This window comes from Microtus oregoni, unplaced genomic scaffold (genome assembly GCF_018167655.1).
Source record: "Microtus oregoni isolate MIOR12 unplaced genomic scaffold, Mior012 000055F_ref0000237, whole genome shotgun sequence".
In the NCBI taxonomy this organism is placed as follows: Eukaryota; Metazoa; Chordata; class Mammalia; order Rodentia; family Cricetidae; genus Microtus; species Microtus oregoni.
The window spans coordinates 830555-858322 of record NW_024543831.1 but is presented as its reverse complement, the minus strand read 5'-3'; the positions used below and the strand labels follow the sequence as shown (position 1 = coordinate 858322).

Genomic DNA, 27768 nt, shown 5'->3' with positions numbered 1-27768 from the left:
CATTTTGAAACAGAAAACTTAGATTCCAGGTCTACTGTGACTCTGCTTGGGCCTGGCTGACACTCACCTAACACCACAGGGGCCAGCATTAGGGAAGTTGCATTTGGAGAAGGGGAAAAAAAAAGAAAAAAAAAACCAACCCCCCCAAACCAAAACCCAACAAAAACAAAAAGGGAGGGCCAGCCCGAAGTCCCAGCTGTGAAGAGGCGTGAAGGACGGCGTCTCCAGTCGGAACATGTTCGTTACAGTTAATTTTTTAAAAAAAGTTGGGCTTTTGAAAACCCAAACCAGCTTTTTTTCAAAGATGTCCCCCTCATCTGTACCCCTGGACTTAGCAGCGTTAAGAGGGCTCTTGGCTCATGGGTGTTTCCTTTCTGGGCTGGTGAGCAGGTCCAGGGGGCATTCGGCGCAGGCTCCTCCCTAACTCCATCCAGCAGCGATGCTCCCAGCAGGCTCCAGAGGGCGCTGTCCTCCCAGAAGGTGTGGGGCAGGAGAGGGCAGCAGGTGGCCTGAGGATCTTCTCCCCACAGACTGCTGTTGTTTATTACACACAGGAAAAAAACCACAAACTTAAAAATGCTAACAAGAGAAGCCGAGGAGCTGAGGAACACTGCTGTCGTCTCTGCATGAGTCCGTCTTCCCTGATGCGCCGTGGCTCAGGGGCACCTGGCTCCTTGCTCCAGACCCCGACCAGGCCGGACCAACTTCTGCTCGGCAGCTTTATTTTACTTTATTTTTCTCTTACTTGTCAGGATTTTGTTGTTTTTTTGTGGTGTTTTTTTTCTGAATTTTTAAAAAACTTAGGACGTGGGGCTGCCACAGGGAAGAGGGAAGGGCTGTAGCTCCGCAATGCTACATACGGGAGGGTGGACTGGCCAGTTCATAAAAGAGCAAATAGGCGTCGCTGGTGCGCACTTGGCTGGAGGACATGGGTGTGACACTGTGGAGAGACCAGGTAAAAGTCAGAGCCTGTCAACGAAGGCCACAGGGACACAGAGCACAGTGTCGCCAGCTTCTCTATGCCAACATAAGCTCTGCCTCTGTCCTTTCAGGGTTTTGTCAAGATTTTTATTATTTTTAAATATGCGTATGCGGTATGTATGTGGGTACTTGCACTGAGTGCAGGTGCCCATGGTGGCAATGGCAATGAACTCCTCCTCAGCTATAGCTGTAAGTGCTCTTAACCACCGAGCTATTTCTTCAGCTCCACCCTCATATAACCCAGGCTGACTTCAAGCTTGTTATGCAGCTGAGGATGACTTTGATCTTCTTGTTCACCTCTCAGACGCTTGGCTACAGTTGTAAGCCACCATGCCCATTTTTGACAGCCCAGAAAGGGCAGAGCAGACTTGTGTGTATGATGTTTGGCCTCGACTTTCTGTCTGTTCAAGATGGAAGCCGTATGAGGTGGTCTGCTGTCTAGGAGCCCAGTCAGAACCCCAGCTCTCACCTGGAGTCATTGAAAGTGTGCCATTCGCCCGTTCCTGGACTTCGGCAGTAGGCTGTATAATGGCCTCCCATGGTGGTTCCGGAGTGATTGGACACAGCATAAAGGTTGTAAACAGCGTGGTCTGAGGAGGAGACACAGGTGTTGAGCTCTGGAGGCATTCCTGCCCCAGGCCTTCCCTTCCTCTCATTTCCCTATTTTTTTTTTTTTTGTCCCTTAAAGAAACTATAGCTTCTACTTAAAAAGTTGAAAGTTAATTTTAGTTACTCATTGTGTGTGTGGGGGGCGGGGGGGGGGGGTCAGAGAGAAAACCTGAAGGAGCCAATAGTCATCTCTCCTGGGTGAGTTCTGGGGACCGCTCTCGGGTCAGCACCTTTATCTGCTGACCTTTCTCAAGGGCTCCTTACTTCCCAGTTTTTCAGTTTTTCCCAACTGAAAAGAGCTTTCCCCTCTGGCATCTTCGGACTTCCTCCTGATGAAGTATACTCACTGGTGTTTTCTGAAGCAAATTCTCTCAAGTCCAGGTCTCTTAGTGGAAAATTCACAAATGTTGTGAGCTTGCTGGTTCGTATCCTGGATTCCGAGAATCGCTTCAGGTCTGTGATTGTTGCGAGTTAAGGACAAAAAGCCGGAAGAGAGTCCTTGGTGAAGGCTCTTCTCGGGAGCAGGAAGGCAGACAAAGAAGTCTATGCTGTTTTTTCCCTACTCTGCTCCCCTCCCCTCCCCTCCCCTCCCCTTTGGTCCCTTGTCATTAGTCACACCAAAGAGTCAGGTCCCACCCTGGGGCAAGGATACGGAGCACCAAGATCTTTGGGAACCTCTGCACAGAGAACTTCTTTATACATCGTTTTCTGGCTCGGCAGCGGCAGCATGTCTGAAAGACAAGATGAAAGGGGCTAGACCCGGGTGACCCCTCCCCAGCAAGGCACTGGGGGATGGCTTCTCTGTCACTGAGGAGCTGACTTACTGGCTTTTCGTCCCCATCCAGCACATCCTCTTTGGTGAAGAGCCTCATGCAATCCATTAATGTCACCTCAGGATAACCTCTCTGGAGAGAAAAAAAGTCCAGGTCAGCTGCGCACAGCCTTGTAAAGCCCAAGGGAAGCTGGCGCTGGGCTCCAGTGGGGCATACCTATACCTTTACCTTTGCAATGGGCAACGAGAGGTCCCAGAAGGGATCGAAGACTGTGGAGCAGTAGCCGCAGTCAGTGCACGTCAGGGAGCTCTTCAGCTGCCCAACAAAGAGATCTGGGGAGAGAAAGCCAGGGTGTGCTCAACATACTGAGGGCTTGTCTTCCTTTTCTCTCTGCTCATGCCTTAGTTTTAAGAGCCACAGGCAGAAACAGGGTTTCCTGGGAAGACAATCCTCGGAGCTTCTTAAGCAAAAGTAGGGAATGGAAGATACAGGTATTTTCTTATCTGTGTACTTACCCCCAATCCGACTGTCTTCCCTCTCTAGATACTTCCTCCACATCTGCCGCCCCTTTTCGTCATCCCTGGGAACCACAGACAGGAAGACAGCTGTGTCAGACCCCGGTAGGCGAGGGTCTATCAGCTAGACTCTTTATGCGTTTATATGTATTTTCTTTGTGGTGCTAGGCAGGGAATCCTAGACCTTGCTTGTGTTCTTCACACAACCCACTGAGCTGTACCTCCCAAACCAAGGTTTTTCTTGAGACAGGATTAGCCCAGGCTGGTCTCAAATTCATAATCCTTCCTACCTCAGCCTTTTGAAATCTAGGATTACAGGAGTGTACCCCATGCCTGGCTTCAAACTTCTAATCTTTAATGTAACTTAGTGGCAGAGTGCTTGCCCATCACGTCCAAGGCCCTAGGTCCAATCCCCAGTGACACACACACACTACCATCACCAAAATAAAAAAGCTCATGTTTAAAGCAGTAATGAAGCAAATTTGATTCTCCCCAGATCACTACTCTCAAAGAAGTAGGCACAAATTCCAAGTTCACAAAGACTTCCCCTCCAGTGGTGTTCTCCTCTTACTTACGGGAGGTGATCAAGGTTCTCAGGGCTGGGCTTGGGCCTCACTGTCACCCGGTTCACCTCATTGTGGAGCCCATCCAGGAGGAAGCGAAGGAACTCCTGAGCATCCTGCTGACTGAACCCAGAGAAAGTGAGTGAGCAGCGCCCTGCTCAAGCTACCAGCCCTCGGGGGAGGACATGCATCCAAGGCCCTTACTTATAGCCGACAAAGCGTGGTGCGTATCTCTGAATCTGGGTCTTGAACTCAGATGGGCTCACCACATCATTGGGGGATGACGTCCATATGGTCTGGATTAGTTTTGCAAACTCTGTTAGAAGGAATGATCAGAGAGGGGGTGGAGGAGGTGAGATATTTTCTGTTTAAAAAAGTGATTGTATTTTAAACTGTGTGTGTGTGTGGGGGGGGTTGATGTATGCAAGCTTGTGAGTACCCAAGGATTCCAGAAGTGGATGCTGGGAACCCTGGAACTAGAGTTACAGGTTGTTGTAAACTGCCTGACAAGGGCTCTGAGAACCAAACTCTGGTCCTCCTTAGGAGCAGTAAACATTCTTAACCACTGAGCCACTTCTCTAGGCCCAGGTGAGATCATATGTACGAATGACTATCTATCTATCTATCTATCTATCTATCTATCTATCTATCTGTATATATATAACCTTGAGCTGGGTGTGGTAGCACACACCTGTGATCCCAAGTTAAGGTAGGAAGAAGATCAGGAGTTCAAGGCCAGTTTGGGCTACCTGAGACCCTGTCTCAAAAATATAAGACGACCATCCAAGCAAACCATGGATCAACCAACCAATGAACAAACAAGATAGGACCCTGAAACTGGAGTCAGGCATGGTATAATCCCAACACTTGGGGAGCTGAAGCAGGAGAATCATGAGAATCATGAGCTTGGGTCCAGCCAGTGTTACACAGTAAGGCCGTGTCTCAAACAACAGATCCTGGAATGCATCCCAACGAACAACAGGCAAAGAAAGAAAAATAGAGGAGTGGAGTGTATCCAAAACACAACCATCAGTCCAGTCTGGTAGAACAGAGCTGGGAAAGAAGCAGGGCCACACCCACATGGGGCTCCTCACCTTCCATGAGGGCTGTGTGTGCGCTGCTGGTGTGGCCGAGGTCCCGCATGTATAGCCTTTGAAGGCAGTAATCTCTCAACTCTCGGGTGTTGCTCAGGCACTGAAGAATTGAGTTCATGAAGCACTAAAAGAGATGATCTGGGCAATTAGTGGGTGTGCACAGCTCTAAGCTTCCCACAAGCCATGGATTCCCAGTCAATGGCACTGTTGGGATGTGGTAGCAACTTGAAGCAATGGGGCCCAGTGGGAGGCCTTTAGGTATTGGGGGGCTTGCCCCTGAAGGACTCCAATCTCTTCCCTCTCTGTCTTTTGCATTCTGGTCATGAGGTGAATGGTTTTGTTTGCTGCACATGTACTATCTCGTCACAAGCCCAAAGCAACAGTCACTAAGTCAGCCACGAACTAAAACAGCCCAATAAACTTACTGTCATTTCAAGTTGATTTATCTCATGTATCTAGCTGAGGGACAAAAAGCTAACTAACACAGGGATGGAGTTAAGACCTTTACCGGGCACCTCTGTTACTTGCAACTAAAGGCTCTGTTTCACCTCCCAAAGGTGAACTCCCTCACAGCGCCAGGTTCCTCTTTCCCAGAGAGAAGGAAGGCAGGGAGGAGTGAGGCAAGTCCCCTCTATGGGGAAAGGCCATATAATTGGTTATTTCCTACTGAGGTGTACAAAAGGGTGTGGGCACACTGGTCAGCGGTGGGTGGGAAATGATGGGAGAACCAGGAGGAAGGTCCAGGAGAGAAGCAAGCTGGCAAAGAATGGGGCAACTTCCTTTTAGCAGTACTTCCTGCTGGGGGCGGGTGAGACAGAGCCCAGCGATTCACTGAGACACAGTCAGGAAGGGCAGGTACTGATTGCCCTCTAGGATAGGAAGTTAGCTGGAGCCAGGAGGGGACTCCATTGGATTATCCCAGTCAGGAGAATAGGGATGACCTCTACTCTCCTGGGAGGAACTTACCGTGTTCCCAAGGTTTCGAAGACCAGCCAGACCCTGGGCACTCTTCGAATTCTGTAAGCAAAGAAAATGTGACCTATGAGGAGGCCCAGAGCCTGGCTCTGCACAGCTCTCACTCAGCAGCCACCCCACCCCCCACCCCCGCTGCAGTGTTCTTGTCCCCTTTTCCTTCAGACTGGGTTCCTCTGTGTAGACTGAGCTGTACTCGCTCTGTAGATCAGGTTGGCCTCAAACTCACAGAGATCTTTCTGCCTCTGCCTCCCGAGTGCTGGAGTTAAAGGTGTGCGCCACCACCACCCAGCAGAGTGTTCTCTTTTTAACCTCGGTCTATGAGTCTTGGAAGAAAAGAGAGTAGAAGAATGCCTATTTTCAATACACAATCTATTCTTCAGGGCTCACTTTTTATGGTCTCACTGGGTAGCCTAGTGAACTTGTGGCAATCCTCCTGCCTCAGCCTCATGAGTACTGGGATTACAGGTATGATCTACTACATTTGACTTCTCTTATTCTTTCTCTGCCACAGTGGAGACTAGATAAGAGAACTAGAGGCTAGGGATCCATAAATCCAGCAATATATATTTCTTGCTGTAAGAAACTGACAGTCCAGGTTAGGCAGGGTGAGGAATGCCTGCAATCCCAGCACTTGGTTCACGGTCAGCCTCAGCTACATACACAGGTGAACCCAAAAGTCTGAGCTATATGAAACAACAAAAAAAAGCTTTCCTATCTGAAACCCGGGTTCTAGTTCACATGACCTATATTTGTAATAGACGTTCAATATATCAGGGAACCATCATATCTTCACTTTTAGGGGGTTGAGAAAGGTTAAATGACAAACCACTCTAATTGAGTTTCGATCTTCAGTGGGGGGGGGGGAGCTCAAGCTGCCTGCCATTCTGAGTTGCCAAAGACAGGTGGAATTCCTTCCAGCTGAACTCAGCATCTAAGGGCTGAGCCAAGACAGGAGGATCCTCCCTGCCCGCCTCAGGTTTCAACATCCCAACTGGCTACTGGCTGCAAACACTTGCTGCACGGAGCTGAGGAAGCACCTGGCTGAAGGTGCTGCTCTAGTCTCTACTGCGGAGGCTGGTGAGGGGGCTGGAGAGAGAGCAGGTGCAAGGCTGAAGGCTCTGAGTGCCATTTGTCACAGTCTCTTTGCTAAGCCTGGGCACACCTGGGAATCAGGAAACCTTGTGGCTCAAAGGGTTAAAGATACAGTGGATGAGTCTGTGGATGAGGCTACCACCCCCTCTTAGGAAGAAGCCTTGGAGCAGGCAACTCTGGAGCAACACTGGCTGGGGCATGCGTGGGGCCAGCTCAACCCTGATCAGAACAGAAGCCTGAAATAACTCAGCTAAAATTACTCATGCTGTGTGCTGACAGCCTAGGAGACTGTCAGCGGCTCAAAGCCCAGGAGACTGTCAGCTTGAAGGGGGGAGGGAGGAGCAGGCCGAGGGAGGGCTTTTCTCAAGAAGTGCCAGGCCCGTCCCACAAGTAAAAGGATCCCTCCCCTGGTCAGTTGTCAGGTCCAGCTGTAGGAGGCAGAGAAGAGAGCACACCCAGAAGAGATGTGGTTTAAACCTTCAGCTGCAGGGAGCACCTGCTGCCATCAGGTAGGGCGTAGCATCCTCCACTGCCCTGCCCTGTACTGTTAACCATAAGTGGCCCCAAATAAAATGCGAATCCTACCACTGGGTGTCATGGTTGATTGGGCTTGGCTAGTGTTTGTGAAAGGTCCTGGGTTCAATCCCAGGTAGTGGCAAATGGGAACTCTGCCTTGCTGACAACAGTGGTGGGCCCTATAAGGGGGCTACCACAGAGACGGTCCCTGCGAACAAAGATCTTGTCAGAGCGTTGGATAAAGTGGAAAAAGACTCCCTTTCCCCCAGAGCCCAACAGTAAAGCATGGCTGCGATCTCCATGCTGCCCACTTGGAGACACCCACTGAGGAGTGCCCACACACGCTGCCCACTGAGGAGTGCCCACTTGGAGACACCCACTGAGGAGTGCCCATACACGCTGCCCACTCACACCTGTTTTTGTAGCTCTTTTCTAGTCCTTACCCCCTGTGCCCGAGACGACATCGATCTAAACAGGCTGTAGAGATGCAAAGCATCCTACCACTGGTGACCATGTCCACGTCCACCAAGGCGGGCTCTCGGCTGAGGCACTTATCCCAGCACTAGTGAGGGTGGGGAGAGGGAGGCTGGAGTCACCAGTCCACAGAGGCACTCCGTTTTCAGGCCCACTGGGCGACTGCAAGGTGGGAAGTGCATTGCATCCTCCATGGTTAGTATTTGGGCCCCAATGCTTCTGTTGGTTTGGTGGTGGGGAGAAGGAAGAGGCTCCCCTAAATCACTATTAGGACCCTCTGATTATTATTATTATTATTTTTTGGTGTGGGGAGTCATGTTTTAATCTAAAATTTCCTGAACTTCCAAACACCTGGCAAGTTCTTTTTTCCCCCTTTCTTAGACACAGGGTCTCACACTATGTAACGCTGGCTGACCTAAAATTCACTGTGGAAATTCACTATGTAGACCAGATTGGTCTTAAACTCAAAGCTATCCTCCTGCCTCTGTCTCCCAAGTGATGAGATCATAGGCATTCACCACCATGCCTGACTCCACTTGCCAGCTCCTGACTGCCCTGTGTAGAATGGGGGGGGGGGCTTACAGGGCTTGGCGGTGGGGAGGGGAGCAGGGCTGCTCTAAGCCAGGCCGATATTCTTCTGCCATGAATAGGAAATCAGGAGCTCCAGGGAAAGTCAGCACTTTCCATTCCAGAGAGGAACAAAATGTCCCAGGAGTGACCTTTCTCACAGGGCAAACAATCCTACCTCAGGGCTGGCAGGGAAAGAGAGGCTAGGATTGAAAAGGTAGGACAGAAACCCTGCGCAGCCAGCCTCTCCCGGGGACGGCACAAGGAACCAATTCCAGCGGGACTCGGGTGCAGGGTGCAGCGTTGAGAAAGTTTGGACCCGGAGCTTCCTTACACTCAGCCATCGGCAAACCTAGCTTTGACTCAGTAGCAAGTACTGGTCTAGAGAGCAGATGCCACTTCCATAGTAAACAGCACTCCTCTGCCAGGGCAGGAGTGGGGGCTCAAATACCCTGTCACGGGCAATGCGGGTGACATCTGGGGATGGGCCTGTAGGGACGGGGGACTGATATTGTGACTTCACACTGGAGACCCCAGCTTTATCTGCATGGTGAGGGTCAGCCATGTGTCCTGGCTGCAACCAGGAGCCCGGTGTAGCCCTGGCACGGGGCAGGGCACGCACTGCCAACACGGGAGCTGGTGCCTGTTACATAAGACCTGTCAAGCTCAGGCCCCTTTTCTCGTTCCCAAAGGGACAGTGGCCAGCCTTAGCCTCAGCATTACTCCACGAGCTGCTTCAATCAAGGAATCCACTGCCCACTCCACACAAGTGAAGAGGGCCAGGAAAAGAAAGGGCTCGTTCTCACACCTGTCTACAACCTCTGCCCTTCACAGGGTCAAAGCACCCTGACAACTGACCCCCGGCAGAGAACCTATTTGGGAACAGAGACGGAGAGGCAACCAACCCCTTTGATCCACCTTCCGTGCTGGAGTTTGGCCTTGGAGGAGTCACCCCCGAGTCCAGCGTGCCGTCCGTTCCCCCTAGTCACACACCAGCCCTAGTCAAGGTTATTCTCGCCTGCACCTGTCTTGATAGGTGACTGGAATTAAGAGGCCAAGAGCCACCAGGTGCCCGGGTCACCCAGGGAGGCAGCCAGGGACCTTAGGGAGCTTGGATATCAAGAGGGGAGGAGTCTGGGGCAAGCCGGCGATTTCCAGGGAAGGGGGCATCCCTTGCCAGGAGACCCTAGGAAAAGAGGGGAAAGATCTGGGAAAGAACGTCCCGGGGTTCAGAGACTCGTGGTGGTCTGGGGTTGATCCCGTGAGCAAGCAGGACCCCAGACCTTCGGCGTGGGAGGTCCCAGAAAAGGGCCCGCGTACCTTAGCTTTGTTGAGCAGAAGCCCCACGAAGGTAGAGAGCAGCAGGGACGGGGACAGAGGGGAGCGCGGCCGCAGCTCCTTGGCGAGGGCGGGAAAGGGGGCGGCGGGGGGCTCCTCGGGCAGGGTCACGGTGTATGAGGTACGCATGCTGCGGAGCGGGCGGTGGGCTATGCCCCCAAACCGGCGCGGCTGACCAAGGGGTTACGGGGAGTCCCCGCGCCGTGCCACAACCCGGACACAGAAGCCAGCAGAGATCCCACAGGACCCCGTCGGTAACGCGGGGCAGTTACCGCTACTGCAGGGCCCAGCGCGCGCTCCTCCGCCTCAACCTCCCCACCGCGCGCAGCCAACCGACCCGGCCCAGCGATCGCGCCCCGGCGGACTGGCTGACCCGCCGAGCCTCCAGCCGCGCGACGTCAGCGCCGGGGCGGGGCCGGGCTCGGGACCACGCCCCACCCCGCCTCCGCCCCGCCCCTGGAGCCGGCACGCGGACTCCGGCGAGGTCTCAGGACCTGCCCAAAGCTGCTGACCCCGAGCCACAGACACGCGGGAAACCCTACTGGGGCAAAGCGGGGACGCGCTGTCCCTGGACGGCCCAAGGGTTGGACTCCACGGACAATCTTTGGGGTCTTTGGGGGACGACCACTTAAGATCAAATGTCAGTCAGCTTGGAGCGACTCCGCCCAGGGAGCAGTTGTGAACTTGGGGTTGCAGATCCTTTTGAGACCCCAGCGACAGTTCACTATTTTCAGGACAAAATGCATAGGCGCACACTTTCGTCCACCTAGGTCTTCGTGACGCCCAGCCTCCTCACGTCTGCAGGGGTCGAGGAGCCCCGGCCAGGAAAGACTCCCGAACGCCTCCCGGGCTGAGCTCCGCTCCACCAATAGACCTAGCCTACCTAGCCCCTATCAAGAGAGGCGGTGTTCATTTTATAAGGTACAATAGGTCATTGGCCCTTTTGGCTCCAGGAAAGGACCATTTTTGGACCTTCCTGACCTTTTACCCAACTCCATCTCTTATAGAACCTCAAATTTAACTTTTATAAGAGGATGTGAGGAAGACGCTCCTCTTGTGTGAGGTAGGGGTGGTCTTTGTGTGGGGGTGGTCTCTGGCCTCCACGTGGCCAACGCTTAAAGGCCTAGGTCTAGGGAGAGGGGTTTGTTTCTGATGCTCCGCCCCCTCACCTAACAGGGAAGCGCAGGAATCTGCCGAGAGAAAGTATCTTGTTTGGAGCTTGCAGGCTATTTTTAGCTAGTATTTTTAGCGTTTAAAAATACTCGGAGAGGCAGCAGTGTGCGCTGTTACTCATCTGTGGGTTGCTTCTGTTCCTCCCGGCAAGCGCATTCCCACATGTACACGCGTACCGCGCACACGACCACAGCCACATGGGGACTGCGTCCGAGATGTTTGCGTGGGTTGTACCCTAGGCCACCCACAAAATAGGAATCTGGTGCCAATAAGGTGGGGAGTATGGACAAGTCTCTCACCATTATGTCCCCAGCAGTGATAAGGGAAGGAGGCGGGAGCAGGAGCCACTAGGCATTTAGGGCGGTCACGGTTCGAGGCATGATCTTCGGACTTTGCCCCAACCTTGGACCGTGGACACACGGCGACAGCCCTTTTCTCCAAGCTTCCGTCTTTGCAGCTACACCCTTTCCCAAGGTGCAGCTCCCACACTGGGCGCATCAACGCTCGCATTTGATCACAGCACTGCTGTATGATAACTAGAGCATCGGGCACGTGGTCCAGGAGGCTGTAAAGCAGTCTGTCTCTAGCCTCTTTCCATGATCATCACCCTCGTGCCTCTCTGGTCCCAGCCACCAACTACCTTACTCCTATTCTGCTCTTAAGAAACAGAGCTCGAGCTGGGCAGACGGCCCAGCAGGTAAATAAATGTACTTGCCTCCAAGACTGACTGAGTTTGATCCCGGGGACTCACGTGGTCGAAGAAGAAAACCGACCCCCACAAACTCTCTTTTGACTTCTAGGCTTACAAAATAAATAATTTTATTTTGACACAGGGTCTAACTAGGTAGCTCTGAATGGCCAGGAACTTGCATGTAACCTCATAGAGGTCCTTTGTCTCTGGCTCCTGCGTGCTGTGATTTAAGGCAAACCATGCCTGAGTTATTTATTTATTTTTAAAGAAACACAACTAGGCCAGGTCAGGTGGTAGTATGTGCCTTTAATCCCAACACTCAGGAATCAGAGACAGGTGGATCACTGAGGCCAACCTGGTCTACCAAGCGAGTTCCTGGACAGCCAGGGCTACAGGAAGAAACTCTGTCTCAAAAAAGCTAAAAAGCCAACCAACCAAAAAAAAAAAAAAAAAAGAAAACCACAACAGAACTAGCTGAGCTTGGCACCCCTATAATCCCAGCAGCACTCGCTGAGGCAGGAGGATGGCTAGTTTGAGGCAAGCCTGGGCTGCATAGCAAGATTCTATCTTAACATTTTCTCCAGCAGTGTAGCTGATTAGGTGCCATGCTCCTGTAAATAACCTCTTATCCATGCCCCTGTTAGCAACTCTAAGGGAAAAGGGGAAAAGTAGAAGAGGGACTCCTTGGGAAGAGGTAAGAGAGGGTGATCGGAAGGAGCTAGGGGAGTATGATCAAAAGATGTTAGGAGCATGTGTGAGACTATCATAATGGATTCATTATTGTGTGAAATCACCTTGAGGTGAGGGCTGGTAAGATGGCTCATCTGGTATAGGTGATTGCCACCGAGTTCCAACCGTAGGTTCCTTACACCACATGGAAATAAATTTGGCAACTTATGCTCTGCCTTCCACCCACCCCCGTGCTGAAGCAAGGGTGTGACCACACACAATAAACAAATGTAATAAAAACACTCATGCTGGGATGCAGTTCAGTTGGAGTGTTTGCCTAGCGCACAAAGCCCTGGATTTAATCCCCAGCACCGCATAAACTTACATATATAATACCGTGAGATGAGACGTTCAAGGTCATCGTTAGCTGTATAGTTAGTTCAAGGCTGGCCCAGAGAATGGCCTAATGTGTGTGCACACACACATACCCCAAAGCTGCTGCTATTAAGTCCCTTGAAAGATCAAGCACTGGTCTGTTTCTATATATTACCCTAGTTAATTTCCATAATCACGCCATGAAACTGTAACTATTACTTTAGTTTATAGGTGAAGAACCTTATCGCCCAGAGGGGTCAGTGTTCTGATGGAATGCAGAGCTAATAAATGACCGTGTGGAGCTCGGAACCCACACTGTCTGATGGCCAAACTCACACTTTTAACAAGGGCTAGAAACTCTAGGATGGTCCTCCTTTCCTCCGCCTACTTATACATTCTAAAAACTTGATTTTGGCCAGGTGTGGTGGCACACAACAGTGATTCCAGCACTTGGGAGGTGGAGGCAGGAGGGTTGTAAATTTGAAGCCACTCTGGGTTACATAGTAAGACCCTGTCTTTAAAAAAAAAAACAACCAGCTAATCAACCAACCAACCAACCAACACACCAGTTTTCTGAGCAGATGGAAGCCCCTGGGTTTGATCTCTTGGACCATACAAACCAGACCGAATTAACTGCTTGGGTCTGGGGCAGTTCCAGTTCAGTGGTAGAGTTAGGCCTTGAGCTTGATTTCCAGAACTACAACAAACAAAACAGCACCCTTGAGCTTTCTATAAAGCCTTCCCTTAATAATTTCACCCAGTTCTAAATACCTGTTAGTTCATTCCCTCAATTTGCACGCTGTTCATCGGAGTATGTTTCTCTTTGTTTTATAACCGTAGAACTTGCAAATGCTCTCAGATGGTGTGTGGCTGTTTTGGTTGCTCCAGCACCCAGGGACCTCCTCTAGGACAGGGTTGGAGGTTCCTTAATGAGGTCTTAACGAAGAGGACCAGACCAAGCTCTACTGGGAACACCTGCCAAGTTGCAGTTTTCCTCGTGGGGGAGGGGTGAGCTGTGGGTGGGGGTGCTGCCCAAGAGATGCTCACCCACGGTAGCAGTCAGTCTCTGTCTTAATTACATGCGCACTCCCATCTTGGCCATGCGCCAGCATGCTCTCCCTCTTTCCTGGGATGCAGGAGGTTGCAGGGGAGGTGTGGGTGTTTCTGGGAGCAGGGAGGGACAGATGGGGAAAGCTGCTGCATGGGAGTATTTTGAGAAATCTAGGGTGAGGGAAACAGATTCACACAGCGTCCAGTCTTGTCCGGCAGGTCTGGCTGCTGCAAAATGCAGTCAACGAAGATCTCCAGCTTATTTCTCAACTAGCTAAGTTTCTGTGAGACCCCCTTCTCTTCAGAGCCTTCTTCCTGAAGTGGGCTGGGTGAAAAGGAGATACTCCTTTAGGGTCTGAATCTGGCTGAAGCTACATGACTCTAGACTGAAATATCCAGAGCCCAGTGGGCTAGACTGCAACCCCAAGGCTGCCATTCCTCTGGGGTAGGGCAGGTCATTTTCTTTACCTCAGTCAGGGTTAGCTCTACAAGGACAGGGACCGAAACCATGCTGCTGCTCTCAGATCGCAGTGGCAGCTCTGACCAGGTGACAATGCTTGGGCTCAGGAAGCTGTTTCCTTGCAAGTGTCTGTTGTTGTCACAGAAACAGACTGCGGGCTTGATGGAGGCATGGAAAAAGCAGGGGCTCTGGGTCTTGGGGAGGGGCTGGGCTTGGGAAGGGGCTGGGCTTGCAGTCCACAGTGCACCTTGGGGAGGAGGGTCAGTTTGCCCTTCTGAAGATCTACAGGAAACTCTACCTCCTTGTGTGAATCAGACCCCCACGGGTCAAATGTTCTGTGCTCCTCCAAGCCTCAGGAAATCTTGCCTGAACCAGCCAAATTCTAGAAGCCCACACACTTCCTTCTCTTGCCTATAGCTCTGTCTCGGGAGCCAGTTTTATGTATCCACTGAGGTAAGAGGGGACAAGGGACCACGTGTACAGCTCAGCTCTGAACATGATGTTTGTTTCTGAGGCTGATGGTCAGTGGAGCGGGTCCCCCAGGGGCAGGGAACATTTTGCTAGGCTTGGATTAACTTGTGTTCCTTTGCTCCACCCCAGCAGGGTATTAACTTATGGCGACATCCTGGAGCTTGTGTGTGTGCTGTGTGTGTGGGTGAGTGTGTGGGTGTGTGGGTGAGCGTTGAAGGGAAGACAGAATGGATGGAGGGTTATGGGCACCAATTAAGAAGTAGACCTGGGTAAAGCAGTGCCAAGAATGGTGCCAGGTTCACAGCCTGTAGTTTTCACGGGATGGAGACGTTAGGACTGCACTGTTTCCAACATTTGGTCCCAAACCCACTTCCCTTCCCTCCCCTCCTAAGTAGTGAGAACTTGTCGTGGCCACGGGGACTCTCAGTGTTTCCTCTGAATGACCTTCTCAGCACAGACTGAAGCCCTTAGGCAGTTTGGCCTCTTTAGAGTGACTGAGCCTGGCTGGGGTGGGCCAGGTAAGGATGGGTCCCAGGGTCAAACAAGAGAGAGCAGAGGTACAGTCCAGTGTGGCTGAGTCAACAGAGAGGGAGGGAAGGAGACAGGAGAGGGAGGTCCACTTTTTGTCCTGGAGTTCTTGGGCAGTCACTACCACCCTCCACTTGTTCTCACTGCGGGGCACCATTCAAGTCCAGAGTCCCACCCAAGAGGTGGGTCACATGAGCTTGGTTTATATAATCTCCCTGTCACTGAACAGCTGGAACCCAAGGCTTCAGAAGATGAGTCAGGCAAACAGGACCAAGAGATTCCATCACTTCTAGAAACAGGTCCCCCAGCAGAGAGAGAAAGGGCAGGGCGGGAAGATTGTGTGCAGCAGAGGACAGCCTAGACCCCGCTTGGGTCCCTCAGTTCCTGGTTCTGTGTGGAGGAGGCAGGTGCCTAGCCTGCTGACTGTGCTGAGAAGGGACCTGGGCCAACCCTTGGCTCTTCCCGGGGAGAGGAGGTGAGGCCTGGGCGGGGCAAGTGCAAGGCGGAGGCCAGCAGGCAGGGTGCCAGGGCCGGCCAGGGAGCAGCTGGGGGGTGGATCATAGAGGATTAGAAAGGATTGTAGGGGTTAAAGCACAGGCCTGGCAGTGCTCAGTGGGAACAGCTTGTCCTTCCATAGGCCCCGGGAACAGAAGAGGTGGGGCGGAGGGGGGGCAGCCTGGGTTGCTGCTCTCTGGCTTTAGACTCTGCAGGGCTGAGCCACCTGGGCTGGCTTGCCATCCTCACTGGGAGAGTGAGGTTACTCCTTACCCCTTGGTGGCTCCTGGCTCATTCTTCTCTGTTTTTGGTGAACCGGAGCCTCAGGGGAGACCCTCACAGTCCCAGGGTTGTGCCGCACCCTCACCCACTACATTCCTCCCTACAGGTTATTTGCTCACAATCGGTGGAGGCCGTGAAGCCCCAAGTGAAGGTTGCCCCGGTACTGTTTTAGTGGCTTCAGATGCCTCCACCCTCACTGCTGCTTTGAGCCTTATGGCATCCCTATGAGGTGGGCAAGGCAGGAGTGAGCACTCACTTTTATAGAGGAAGAAAGGCATCTGAGCCACCCAAGGTTAAAGGGTCAGACTGTGTCTTTCAGAGGTCAAGGGACAGCCTGGCTTATCCTCAGATGACCTCTTCCTTCTCTACCGCTGAGGACACAAACATTCAAACCTACCTCCTATCAAAGCAGGTAAGAATGGATTTCTTGAGGTGAACTGAAGGCAGGAGCTGGCTCACACATTCTCGCCTCCCGAAACACATGGCCAGGTGCAAAGATGACTGACCTTTCCTGAGCACCTACTGTGTGAGCACCTACTGCGTGTCTGAGCGCCTACTGCGTGTCTGAGTGCCTACTGTGTGTGAGCGCCTACTGCGTGTCTGAGCGCCTACTGCATGTCTGAGCCCCTACTGTGTGTCTGAGCCCCTACTGCGTGTCTGAGCACCTACTGTGAGCACTTACTGCATGTCTGAGCACCTACTGTGTGAGTGGCTACTGTGTATCTGAGCTCCTACTGCGTGTCTGAGCACCTACTGCGTGTCAGTAGTGCTCCTCTGGCCCAGTAATTTGTGCAATGGGACCTGTGGGCGCTTTCATTTTACAGAAGTGCAGACAGCTTCACATGAAGGGAACTGCCCAGGAAAGCTGGGTACTAGGTGCAGAGTACTGAGCTAGGAAGCAGAGCACCGTGAAGATGCTTTGTTTTAGAAAGAAGCCATCTTTGGAGAACAGAGATTACTGGAAAGCTTAGGAGGGGGTGCAGATTTCAAGGCATCTGCTCTCACTGCTTCAGGATACAATCAGCCCCCGGAAGAGAGCACAAGAGGTGGAGGTTAAGTGAAGGTCTATAGGCCAGTGAGACCGTGGAGGTCTCTCCTGGCTGGTGGGATTGAGTGGGGCTCAACCTTAGGGCATCCTTGACCACCTAACAGTGTTGTGCCTTGCTTCTGGGTGGGAAGGATGGCGAGGGTGGGGATTGACCTTGCTCAGGATATGTGTTCCTTCTATTAGGTCCTTTCTGAAAACAAGTCTCTCTGGCTCTGGAACGAGGTAGGGCCAGGTATCTCCGGGAGCAGTGGTGGGAAAGGGGGCAGCAGACTTCAGAAGAGTTGTACCCAGGCTGTGGGGATCTCACTCCCAGTAAGGACAGAGCACACTCTTGTGAGGCAGACGATGGGAGTCTGCAGTTCAGTCTTTGGCCAGGAAAGCTTCAGCCTTAGCATGCTTAGGCAACCGGAAAGCTTGTAACAGGGCAGATTCGACGGCACTATCAGAATATCTGGTGCATGTGCTCCAGAGGCCTGGTGAACCACTAAGTGATCCCAGTGCAGGCTACCTGCAGACCTCATGGAGAAGCAAAGCACGTATATACAAGAAGAGTTCCTTTTTTCTCCGCAAAGGAAGAGCCAGCAGAGGCTCCCTCCACCCATGGGAGCATTGCCCCTCATCCTCACTCCCCCGTGAACAACACAGCATGTCCCAGTGCACCCTGCCCCATCCTGTGCCTGTAGCCAACCCTAACCGTTAGGGTCCAAATGTTCTGGGAGACGCAGCTTTAGATCTACCATGACACTTCCCAGATGGCCCAGCCAGGCTGAAACACTTTAAGTATTACCAAAGTTGTCCCAAGACCTTTCGTCATGACACACTTTATAGCTTATGACCCAACTATGGCCCCAGGTCCTGAATGCTCCCCTGAGTGTCTGAACAAACCCTCCAAAGCACCATTTCTTCTTGTGGCACGGCTCTCATTTACCAAGAACTAACTTACGTTCTATGAGGAGGGGTACACAAGGAAACGGAGAACACGGCACCCGACCCTCTTGTCCACACGCTTGCCTACTTATGTGTTCTTCTGCCCATTAATCCACCCACCCACCCACCTCTTCCCTCCCCCAGCCCCTCCTCCCTCCAATCTAGTCACTCATCCAGCCACCCGTGCAATCAGCAGGTCAGCTGAGCTCTGAGTTGCCGGAGGCACCCGGGGAGGGGGGTAGAGATAGGATCATTTGAAATCTCCGAGAGCTTGCCACCTAATGGACACACCAATAACTACAGGAGAGGACGAACGTAGTCACTGCCCCAGGGGAGGTGTGTTCAGGGATTAGATGTGAGCGAGACCATGCCAGCCCTTGGTCAATCTCCAGCAGAACCTCTTCCTTCATTCCAGCCCAGACAGGGCTGGAGTATTGCGGTATTAGATCATCCCCAGACAAAAGACTCTGCACTATTTTCTCCAAAGACACAAATCCTACTATCCAGATACCCTGGATCTGAGCTGCCAGCGTCAGGGGAAGAGTTCTCCTACTCTTGATATCTCATGGGAAAGTAGGGATGGCGTGGGAGGATGGCTCTCTTCACAAAGAGAGCACTGTGGTCACCTCCACTCTGGCATCCATCCCTGGATGGACCAGGGCCTACATGGGACCCTGACATTTTGGATGGGAAAGTACAGGGTGAAAAACAATGCAGATAGGGGTGTCGGAACATTCTAGAGATCTTTGGACCAATTCCCAAGTGTGAAAGGCTTTGGAACCTGGGTCGGCCCTTCCCCTCAGCTCTGAGCCATGGAGCCACCAGCCATGCTGGGATGACCTTTTCTCCTACTTGTCTTCACTAGTGCAGCCATCAACCATGGGTCAGGTTGGGAGATCTGTTCCTAGCCTGGCCCTTTATAAGACTGTCTGTCTCCCCAGCCCGTCACAGGATCCCCAAGAGTAAACTCACCATGGTGTCTTGCCCTGGGGAATTGGAGCGGCTGGGCCCAGAGACCTGGCCCTTGCCCTTCTCCCACAGTGTGTAGCGGCCACTTGGTCGGTAGGTGGGACTGAGGACTTCAGGGACTCGGGAGGGAGGGGCTTGCGTGAGCACCTGTGGTGCACTGCCCTTGCGACCATAGTTCTCCAGGTAGTCTGTTAGGTACTCATTGCGGCTGGCTGCTTGGTAGAGGCCCTGCAGGGCACAGAGCTCCTTACGGGTGCGGGCCAGCATGGGGCTGCGGCCCAGGTTCCCCGGGTCTATCCGGTAGCCATCTGAGGTCCGGTAGCCATCTGAAGTCCGGTAGCTATCTGAGGTCCGGAGGCTGGAGAAATCCCGGGCCAGGTCCGAGTGGCTGTTAGATTTCTTCTGGCTCAGGGTCACCCCCTGGTCTCGGGCACTCATGGGCAAGTAGCTGAGGGAGTTGCTGGTCACTCCATACGTGAATCCACTACCTCCATTGAGTCCGCTGCCTGAAGGCCTTTCATTGCCCCGGGTCTGGCTCTCAGCGCGCTTACTACCCCCAATGATGTCAGGTCTCAGCAGGGGGCGGCCCCTGTCATAGTCCAGGATGGAGGAGGGGCCGTAGGTTCGGGGCCGAGGGAGGAAGCTGGTTGGGGAGACCGGCTTGAAACCAAGTTTTTCCTTCTCCAGGAAGGAGGCGGCCAGGTTGGCCCCATAGGAAGAGGGGGTGTAGGTGCTATAGCCCGATTTGGCATAAGGGGCATCTGTGTAGCGGGACGACTCTGTATAGCGCTTCAGGGTGGAGGAGAGCTGGGACATCCTTCAGGGTGGCACTCAGTGGGTACTGGGAGCCTCATGGGCTGAAAGACAAGGAAAGCAGTTGTCAAAGTGTCCTGCAAAGTGCCAGGCTTACCCCTTACTTGCTCTTTATGCCACGCGGGCCACGACCTTAAGACCTAACAGGCGCTACTCAGGGCCTGCCCACAACAGGCTGGCTAGCTTCAGAGAAACACATATGCAAACAGGTATGTACACGGGCTTGTGTGTACCCATGGACACACAAGAAAAATCAGTATCGGTCTGTTGCGGTCTCCCTTGGTTCTTCTAAGACCCAAACATACAGTTTTCCAGCCCCCCTCTATGTCACACACAATCTCTAGGCAGATCCCACCCTGGGCTTCTTCTAAGTCTTGGCAGGAACTTCAGAGCTGGTGGGGATTGGAGGAGTCCCGCCACCTTCATTGCCTGGACTGAGGACAAGGAGCATTTTGAGTTACAGCTGCTTCCCTGCCTTTGGCAAGCAATACTCCTTCAGGTACAGACTGCCCCCTGGAAATGTGCTGGTGACCACAGGGTCAGATTCCTCAAGAGGAAAAAGAGGTCTCAGGAGAGCACGTGCCCTAGAGGAAGTGGTGAGGGAGTGTCAGGCAGAGGGGCTGGACCCGACCTACCTCAGTGCTCTTCCTTGGACACAGGCACCTGCTGCTTGGTCACACAGCGAGGGGAACACTGGCGACATAGAACCTATCTATTTTCTTCCCTGTGTTTGGCCTAGTCTAAGTGGAGATTGAGAACCTATGGTCTAGGAGGTTTCCTGATCAAAGCAGGTGCCAAACTACTCCCAGAGTTACTTGACTTGTGCAAGAGGCGCCCCCTAGAGTCGAGATCCTGTACTGCAGAGGAGAGTCCCAGATTGAAGGTTTTTGCGGATTAATCACTGAATGTGGAGGTTGGACAGCCCTGAAGGTCATGCATTTTTAACCTCTCTATCGTACAGATAGGAACAGTGGCGCTTGTTTGCCCAAATTCACATGCTAGCTAGAGTTAGGACGGAGCCCAGGTCGTGGCCCAGCACTCTTTCCCCTCATCAGTGTTAAACTGGTCCAGAGACGCCCAGAATCCCTTCACATGGGGCAGCAGTGGAGAAGGTGCTTTGGAGCAAGGAGCAAGGAGCATTAGGCTCCTTTCTTCGGGCACTTTTGAGTCAGGAGCTCAGGTGGAAGCCTATCCAGGACTCTCAGAGTAACATGTGGTTTAACTCCCCTCCCCCCACTCCCCGTGTGTGTGTGTGTGTGTGTGTGTGTGTGTGTGTCACACATGAAAGTCAGGGGGCAACTTGTGGGAGTCAGTTCTATCTTTCCACCATGCAGGTTTTAGGGTTTGAATGTGGGTCGTCAGCTTTGGTGGTGGCAAGTGCTTTTTGACTTGCTGAGCCATCTCACTGGCCCCGGGGTTAGTTTTGACTCCCCCGTGACAGGCTAGCTGAGCAAAATTACCCTAGTTATTTAATCTCTTTGAGCCCCAATTTCCTCACGTGTAAATGAGCATAATAATCATCAGGAATCCTATCTCGTTGTTGTAAGGAACCAGTGAGATAATAATACGTGAAAGCATCTAACAATGGTTATTATCTCCTCCGTGGCCCCAGCCTGGCAACCCAGCTCCTCCCTTTGTAAGTAGTATATAATAATGGGAGGGCTCCCTATCTCCTGGCTTGGCTGGCTTAACCTCAGCTTGGGCGCCAGGCTCCCCCCTGCCATCCCCAGTGAGTTAAGTGGGCAGTGGGCAGACATCTGGCCATTCAGCAGACACGGGCTCAAGCAGGCCACAGCTTGCTTAGGCCAACAGCCCCGCTTACTAGGGCAGCGAGAAGTTTGTGCCGAGCCCCAAATGCAGAGAGCTTGGCAGAAGGCTACAGGAACTCAAGCTACTCATCAAGGCTTGGGATAGAGGTAGAGGTGCAAGGTGAACTGGTGGCCACAGGACAGAGACCTCCAGCAATTTTGAGTCCTGGCTGGCATCAGAGAGCCTGTCTATCTCTACGGTCTGTCCTTTCCTTGCCTGGCTCAGGGGACACCAACACCCCGCATGCACACCTCCTTATCCATTATGTTCCCTCCTCCCATGCAACTTCCACTTTGCTCAGGGAAATAGTAACTGGGAGAGGATCTGAAGCAGGGATAGAGGGAAACCATGGTGGAGTGGGGGGTGGCAGGCAAAGGCTTAGGGATGGGGGCAGGGGATCTGTCCTGCTCTATTTCACTTTGGAGAGCTCCATCAATAATGCAAAGTCAAAGAGACTTCAGGTCTCAGGCTCTGGACTCTGGGACGTACAGCAGCCAATCAGATTGCCCCCCCCCCACCTCCAGAGTATGAGCTCATGGCTCCTCCCCACGACTCTTCCTCCCTTCTCCCACACTGAGGCTCCTAGGGATTGGTATTCTGCGGGCAGTGCCCCAAGCCTGTGACCTCTCTTAGCCCCGAGAATGACGCACAAATGCCCAGGCCAAATAAGATACAGCAACAGGGACAGACAGTGTTGGCACTGTTAAGGCTTGGACACATCTTCTAGCGCACAGAACCCTGGGGAGGGCTCCCCAATCCCAGCTCTCTTGCCTGCTCCAATCTGGCAGGCAACTGCCAAGCCTCTCTTCTCCCCTCCCCCCAGTTCCACCAGTTACTCCATCACAGCCTCTGGGAAACTGCCACTCAGCTCTGATGCCTGCCTCCCAGTTTCCAGGGCTAGGAGAGGGTTCTCTTGCACATTCCACCCCCCTAAAACCCCCCTACTCTTAATGGAGAAAAGTCCCAGGACCTTCTAGGTGAGAGACAATTTAAGTTGGTATCTCTTGGCATTACCTGGTTCTGCAGTCCCTGGAGGCTACAGAATGCACCATGGGCGGGAGCTTCTGTTGGGGATCTGGCTGTGGCCTTGCTGCGCAAGACAGGGACAGGAAGGGCAGCACTCACATGGCTTCGAGTCTCCCTGTTGCCACAGGAACGGCTGCGACTGAATGGCTCTTTCATGGGGCAGTGGGAGGCCAGCCTATTGGCTGGGATCCCCCATACTCCTCCCTGTCCAGTGTGGGGCCCCTGCTGCCTGGCTCCTTTCATTGTTTATCCACAACTGGCAAGTTCAGGCATGTGGCTCCTGACTGTGCCTCCCCAGGTGCCTGCCACCTTGGACAAGGCGAGTAGTCCCAACTCATGCTCCTTCTTCATGCCATCTTTACGGAGGTGTTGTTGCTTCCCTTCTGAGGTTCCCCCATCATTTTGCAAAAATTTCCCCAGAAACTGGCATGCTGGCATTGTTGTGCATAGATGCATTCAGCTTCCTGTGGGGGACACGGGAGCCATCCAGCTGTGGCTTCCAGCCAGATGGTCCCACACACCTATAGACCAGGCACTCAGCTCACTGGGGATCTTGTATGCAGCTTCTGATTTTATCTGCCGGACAACCTCATACCATATGCTCAGGGCTCTCCCTAGCCTTCTTGGTGCTGTGCTCAGATGTCGAATCCTAAAGTCTTAGTGTGGATGCAAGCTTGAACTTTTTCGGGTACATAACCACTCAGGCTTACAAACATAATTGAAAAGGTTATTTTGTCTATATTAAATTAAAATGAAAAGGAAATCCATAATTTTAAATGGACAAAAGATTTAAATAGTGAATTTTTGGGACAGGTCTTACTTTGTAGACTAGGCTGACCTCAAACTTTGCATCTTATCTCACGTTCCAAGTGCTGGGATTATAAGTATGAGCCACCACCCCTACCTAATGGGTCTTTCAAATGACATTTTTATCACTCATATTTCAGAAGGTTTTAACATTTAAAACTGCACTGACTTGGGCTATGCTGGATTAACTCAGTCCTCCTGGCTGCTTTAAGCAGTAGACGCTAACAATATGTCTACTTGCAGATATGGAAATACTTCTTTCATCTCCCAGTGAGCTGCTGTATTACCAGAGCTGGACGGGTCCTGTGCTCTGCCCTCTACTGTCACTCTGAAACTATCCCCTGTCCCCGGATTGGGAGGGTGGGCCTGTAGAATCGAGAGAGGACCCCCTTCAGGATGCAGATGTCCGTTTCTCTAGGAAACACTCCTTCCTGCAGGAGCAGCCCCTGGATTTTCCACTGCAGGGGAATGAAAGTGAAGCCTGGTGCAACCTGAGCCGCAGCACAATACCGATCGGCCGCGAGATGGTGAGAGAGGCCTCCATTTCACTGGCTGTGCCAAGCTCTGTGTGTCCCCTGGTACTGGCATCTACCCCAGCACAGACTCCTGGGCCCCAACCTGGTGGTGGACATACCCCTGAACCTTCTACCCATGGCTTCTGCTTAGCCCACTCCCTGGGTACCCACACTAGGTGAGTCGGGTTGAAATGAACCCTGGTCCCTTGAGGCAGCCAACCTCCTGGCATCAGGTCACTGTCATCAGTCCCTGTCATTTCCTGTAGCTCACGTGAAGGGCTCCCTAACCTGCCCAGCTAGGGGAGTGGCTTAACCCTCAAGAATCCCAGACACTCCTGGCCCTGGAGGCAGGGGATGGGTGATGCCCCACATCTCCACAGACTCCATGCCCCTTTCTGTCCGCATGTGCTCACCTTCCCGAGGTAAAGGCATATCCACGTCTGCGGCTTTGCTACTGCCTGACAGCGGCCTCCTGCTCCCCCCAAGACAAACATCACGGGCACACCCAAAACAGCACTAAGTTCCTTTCCTCCTACCCAGATGTTCAGGGTAGGTCAGTGGGGAGTCCCAGTTGGTCTCACTAGGTGCTTGGGAACCTCCACCATGGTGACCTCAGAGCTTCCCAAAGCTGCTTGCTAATTGCATCAGAATGTGCTGACCTGAGGGGTAAGATAGGCGAGGGGACCCCGTCACAGTCGGTGACCTGTCTTCCTGGCTGCTTGGATCCCTTGCTACTCTTTCGGGCCACAAGTGTCCACTCTGCAGATGTGGAGAAAACGACAAGAGGACAGGGGTAGTATGCATTCACATGTTATACCTCTCAGGCCCCTTGGGCTCCAGCCTGACCTCTGATCTGTTGCTAGCACCCCTCTCTCTATTAGAGGCTGGTTCTCAGGCGCCCACCCACTTATCACAGGATGCTTCCGCCTTTGGGGGATCGTACAAAGGAATTTGTGTCAGTCTCTATTATTCTCGGTTTGGGAAGGTACCTTAAGACTTGGGGAGGGGATGGGGAGATGAGGAGGTAGGATAAAGAGATCAGAGACTGAAGAGATTACAACAACCATCCCGACATGTGGAGAAGTGGGTAGGCACAGGGGCATTGCTATGGGGTGTGTTTTTGATTTGGGGTTAGGAAGGGTGAATATCTCTGTAAGTCCAAGAAAAAGCAAAGAAACAGGCTTCCTGGAAGCAGAGATAACTTTCAATTCTCTTTCCCATCCCCTCTGCCCAGGTACCTTTCCCAGTGGGTGACCCCTTCTCTTGAGAGAACTCCATCTCTCTCCCCTGAGGGCTTCAGCTGTCCTCTGCTCCCTTATCTTAAGGAGCATTTGGGCTTGGTTACAGGCCAGTGGGTGGCGTCTATCATGCTCCTCCAAACCCACTTAGGGCTCACATGGGTCACTCAGCTGCCCTTGAGGCTCAGAGACCAAAGAGAGAGCTACTGACCTGTATCCAGGGGTACTGGACGGGAGCTGGGGGCTTCTTTCCCAGCAGGGAAGGGACCGCAGTGTAGAGTCCAGAAGCTGGAGTCTAACTGGGGCTGGGTAATCCGGAGCTCAGGTTACGCTAGCTAGATATATATAGTATCTTATCTGACCTCGAAGAGATGGCAACTCACTTGCATTCCAAGCCCCAGGAGAATTAAAGGGGCAGTGACAGGCCCACCTTCCCTCGCCGGGTGATCACGGAGGAGAACTAGCTGGAAAGCTGGGAGGGGATATTTGGAAGTAAACCAGGAAGAATGGAGGGGCGGGGGGGGGGGGGCAGAGCCGAGGGCTGGGACTGAATTAGAGTCCTAAACATGGAGAAGGTGGATTCTCTAGAGCTGTCAGTCACAGACTGAGTGTCAGTCCAGCTGCGGGGATTCTGAGATGGGGAGGATCTAGCTACGGGGCACATGGGCAGAGAGAGGCTGGGGACCAGCACTCAGGTGTCCGTCCACTACTTTTAAAATCTAAAAAAAAATTTTTTTTTTTTAATGGTGGACTTCTACGTCTAGACTCGCATTCCCCTTCTTCCCCTTATGGGATCTAAGATAGTTTGCAAGGGTACTTCAGCTTTCTGAATTTTAGCTATGTAATTTGTACAACATGAATAACAAGGCCAGGGGTGATCACACACACACACACACACACACACACACACACACACACCCCTTTAATCCCCACGGAAGGCAGAGGGAGGAGGAGCTCTGAGTTTAAGGCCAGCCTGGTCTACAAAACAGACAGCTAGGGCTACCCAGAAAAACCCTGTCTTAAAAAATCCAAACCCCAAATGAACAAACAAGCAAAAATCCATGAATAATAACAATAATAGCAATTATGGTATCCCTCACAGTGATGAGATTGAAACAATAGTTTTAAACTTCCTTGACCATAGCAAGAGCTTGAAAAACTACAATCTTACAGACTATTTCCACTTCTTATCTAATTACTACTGTTAGCTGCAGCAGGCAACCTTTCCTAGATGGTGACCCTTCCTAGAAGAAAAAGGCCTCAGGCCACCCCTCAGGGAACTGCACTAATGCCAGAGACCAGCCCTGTGGTTTCCTGAACTGGTCCATGTCCCCAAAATGGAAAGGGCAGACAAATCTTGCCACCTTCCCAAGGCGAAAGGTCAAGCCTGCTTGGGCTCCTTTCCCCTTTGCTCAGAAAAGAATAGCAAGTGTGGCCTCCCTGGGCTGCCAGGAAAATGTCCAGCCTCAGAGAAACTGTTCCAGTCTACCTGTTGGAGGGCTCAGGGTTCCAGGGCAGCAAAGGCAGGCTGGGCAGGGTTACTAGAGGAGGGCGTCTCTGGTCTTGGTGCACCTGTCTGCTCCCAAGACGATTCTTCTGTTTCTTGATGGCTCTCCCTGAAGACTGGAAGGCCCCGGGGCTGGTGCCTCCACCCTGTCTCAGCACAGGGTACTGACTCAGACTAGGTCCTGATGATGCACTTCAGAGGACGCCCTCATTCCAGTCCTCATTCCAGAGTGGCATGCATTTACAGCATCGAAGAGTAGGGGACACCCCCACCCTAGCCCATCTACCAGTTCTTCAAGCCTCTGGTTTTGTGGATTATGTATGTGCCTGTGTATGTGTGCTTATTCCTACGTTTGGAGAGATAAGCAGTCCCTACCAGGATCTTCAATCCGGCTTCATTCTCAAAAGCACTGGGGTCAAGAGCTGGGAGTTCTCCCTCCTCATCAGAGCTGGAAGGGGTTGGCCAGGACTTCGCTTGGCTAGTTGCTTGCCAGGGAACACTGCATGGCTGCCTTTGCTTTGGGATTGGTGAGAATTTTAAAGTTGCCTCTTTCTGATTTGGGATTGGTGGAAAAATTTCCCTTCCGCTTAACTGCTGGCTCTCCCCAAGCCCCCTTCCCCCCCTTCGGAAAACTGACCACAACCCCAGGAGGTTTGACAACAGGGAGGGAGGTAGCTGCATGCGCACATGGGGAGAAAGGGTGTCAGGGTCCAGGCGTCATTCTCAGGTCACACACCACACAGGGCACGGGGACCGGTACCCGCGGTAACAGTGTTTCCTCAGAACACATTGATCAGCACACAGATGGCTCTTCCTGGCACCCTGAGCTGGCAGCTGGCAGCCCCTCTCACACACTGGCACCCACAGCTGGAGTTCCCCCGCACAGCTGGCCCTCGCCCTACACTTCTCATGTCCAGCTTGCCCAGGCTGCGGTTGACACCCTACTTTCCGAGCCTCCAAGCTGGCACTGACCCCGGCTTTCCCCTTCTTGGATCTGCGACAGGTGGCACGTACCTGCCTCTTCTCGGAGGATGGACGAGTCGAACCGGGCACAAGCATGGAGCTGCGGATGAGTCCTGGCTGGTACTGGCGCGGCGCAGCGAGCAGTGGCTGACGCAGAGGGCTCCCTGGCCTCGCTCGGTGCCTGCCCGCCTCTCCCCCACCTCCGCCGGGGGCCCAGAAAGGACCTCCCCGGGAAATCGGCGCCACCCAGCGGGCAGCCGCCTCATCGCGCCCGGGCCGGGAAAGCCCCACCCCGCGTTCGCGTCACTGATATACGTCACGGCTATTGGCTTGTTTCTATTGTGGCGTCAATATAGCCCCGCCCGGCGAGAGTCTCCCAAGCAACCAGTATATACAGAGACCCACGTGGAGCAAAAGCACGCCTGTTTGGAGCCTGTGGCTCGAGGAAAGAAGTG

At 52.7% G+C, this 27768-nt stretch overlaps 1 protein-coding gene across 3 annotated transcripts; it reads right to left on the bottom strand.

The window, feature by feature from the left end:
• Window positions 1-100: 100 nt before the first annotated feature.
• Usp2 (ubiquitin specific peptidase 2) lies at window positions 101-27501 on the bottom strand. Of its 3 annotated transcripts, none has more exons than XM_041638654.1 (13): window positions 27365-27501; window positions 18639-19492; window positions 5502-5552; window positions 4536-4659; window positions 3646-3757; window positions 3454-3564; window positions 2879-2943; window positions 2592-2695; window positions 2415-2495; window positions 2243-2321; window positions 1938-2045; window positions 1451-1571; window positions 101-940 (listed from the first exon to the last, which is right to left on the bottom strand). In XM_041638654.1, the coding sequence occupies exons 2-13, from the start codon at window positions 19449-19451 to the stop codon at window positions 853-855; spliced, it is 1857 nt and encodes a 618-aa protein (XP_041494588.1). In that variant the 5' UTR covers window positions 19452-19492; window positions 27365-27501; the 3' UTR covers window positions 101-852. The 3 variants fall into 3 exon arrangements, with proteins under 3 accessions (XP_041494588.1, XP_041494589.1, XP_041494590.1); XM_041638655.1 differs by lacking the exon at window positions 27365-27501 and adding an exon at window positions 22272-22347; XM_041638656.1 differs by lacking the exons at window positions 18639-19492; window positions 27365-27501 and adding an exon at window positions 9480-9870.
• Between the last annotated feature and the right edge of the window lie 267 nt (window positions 27502-27768).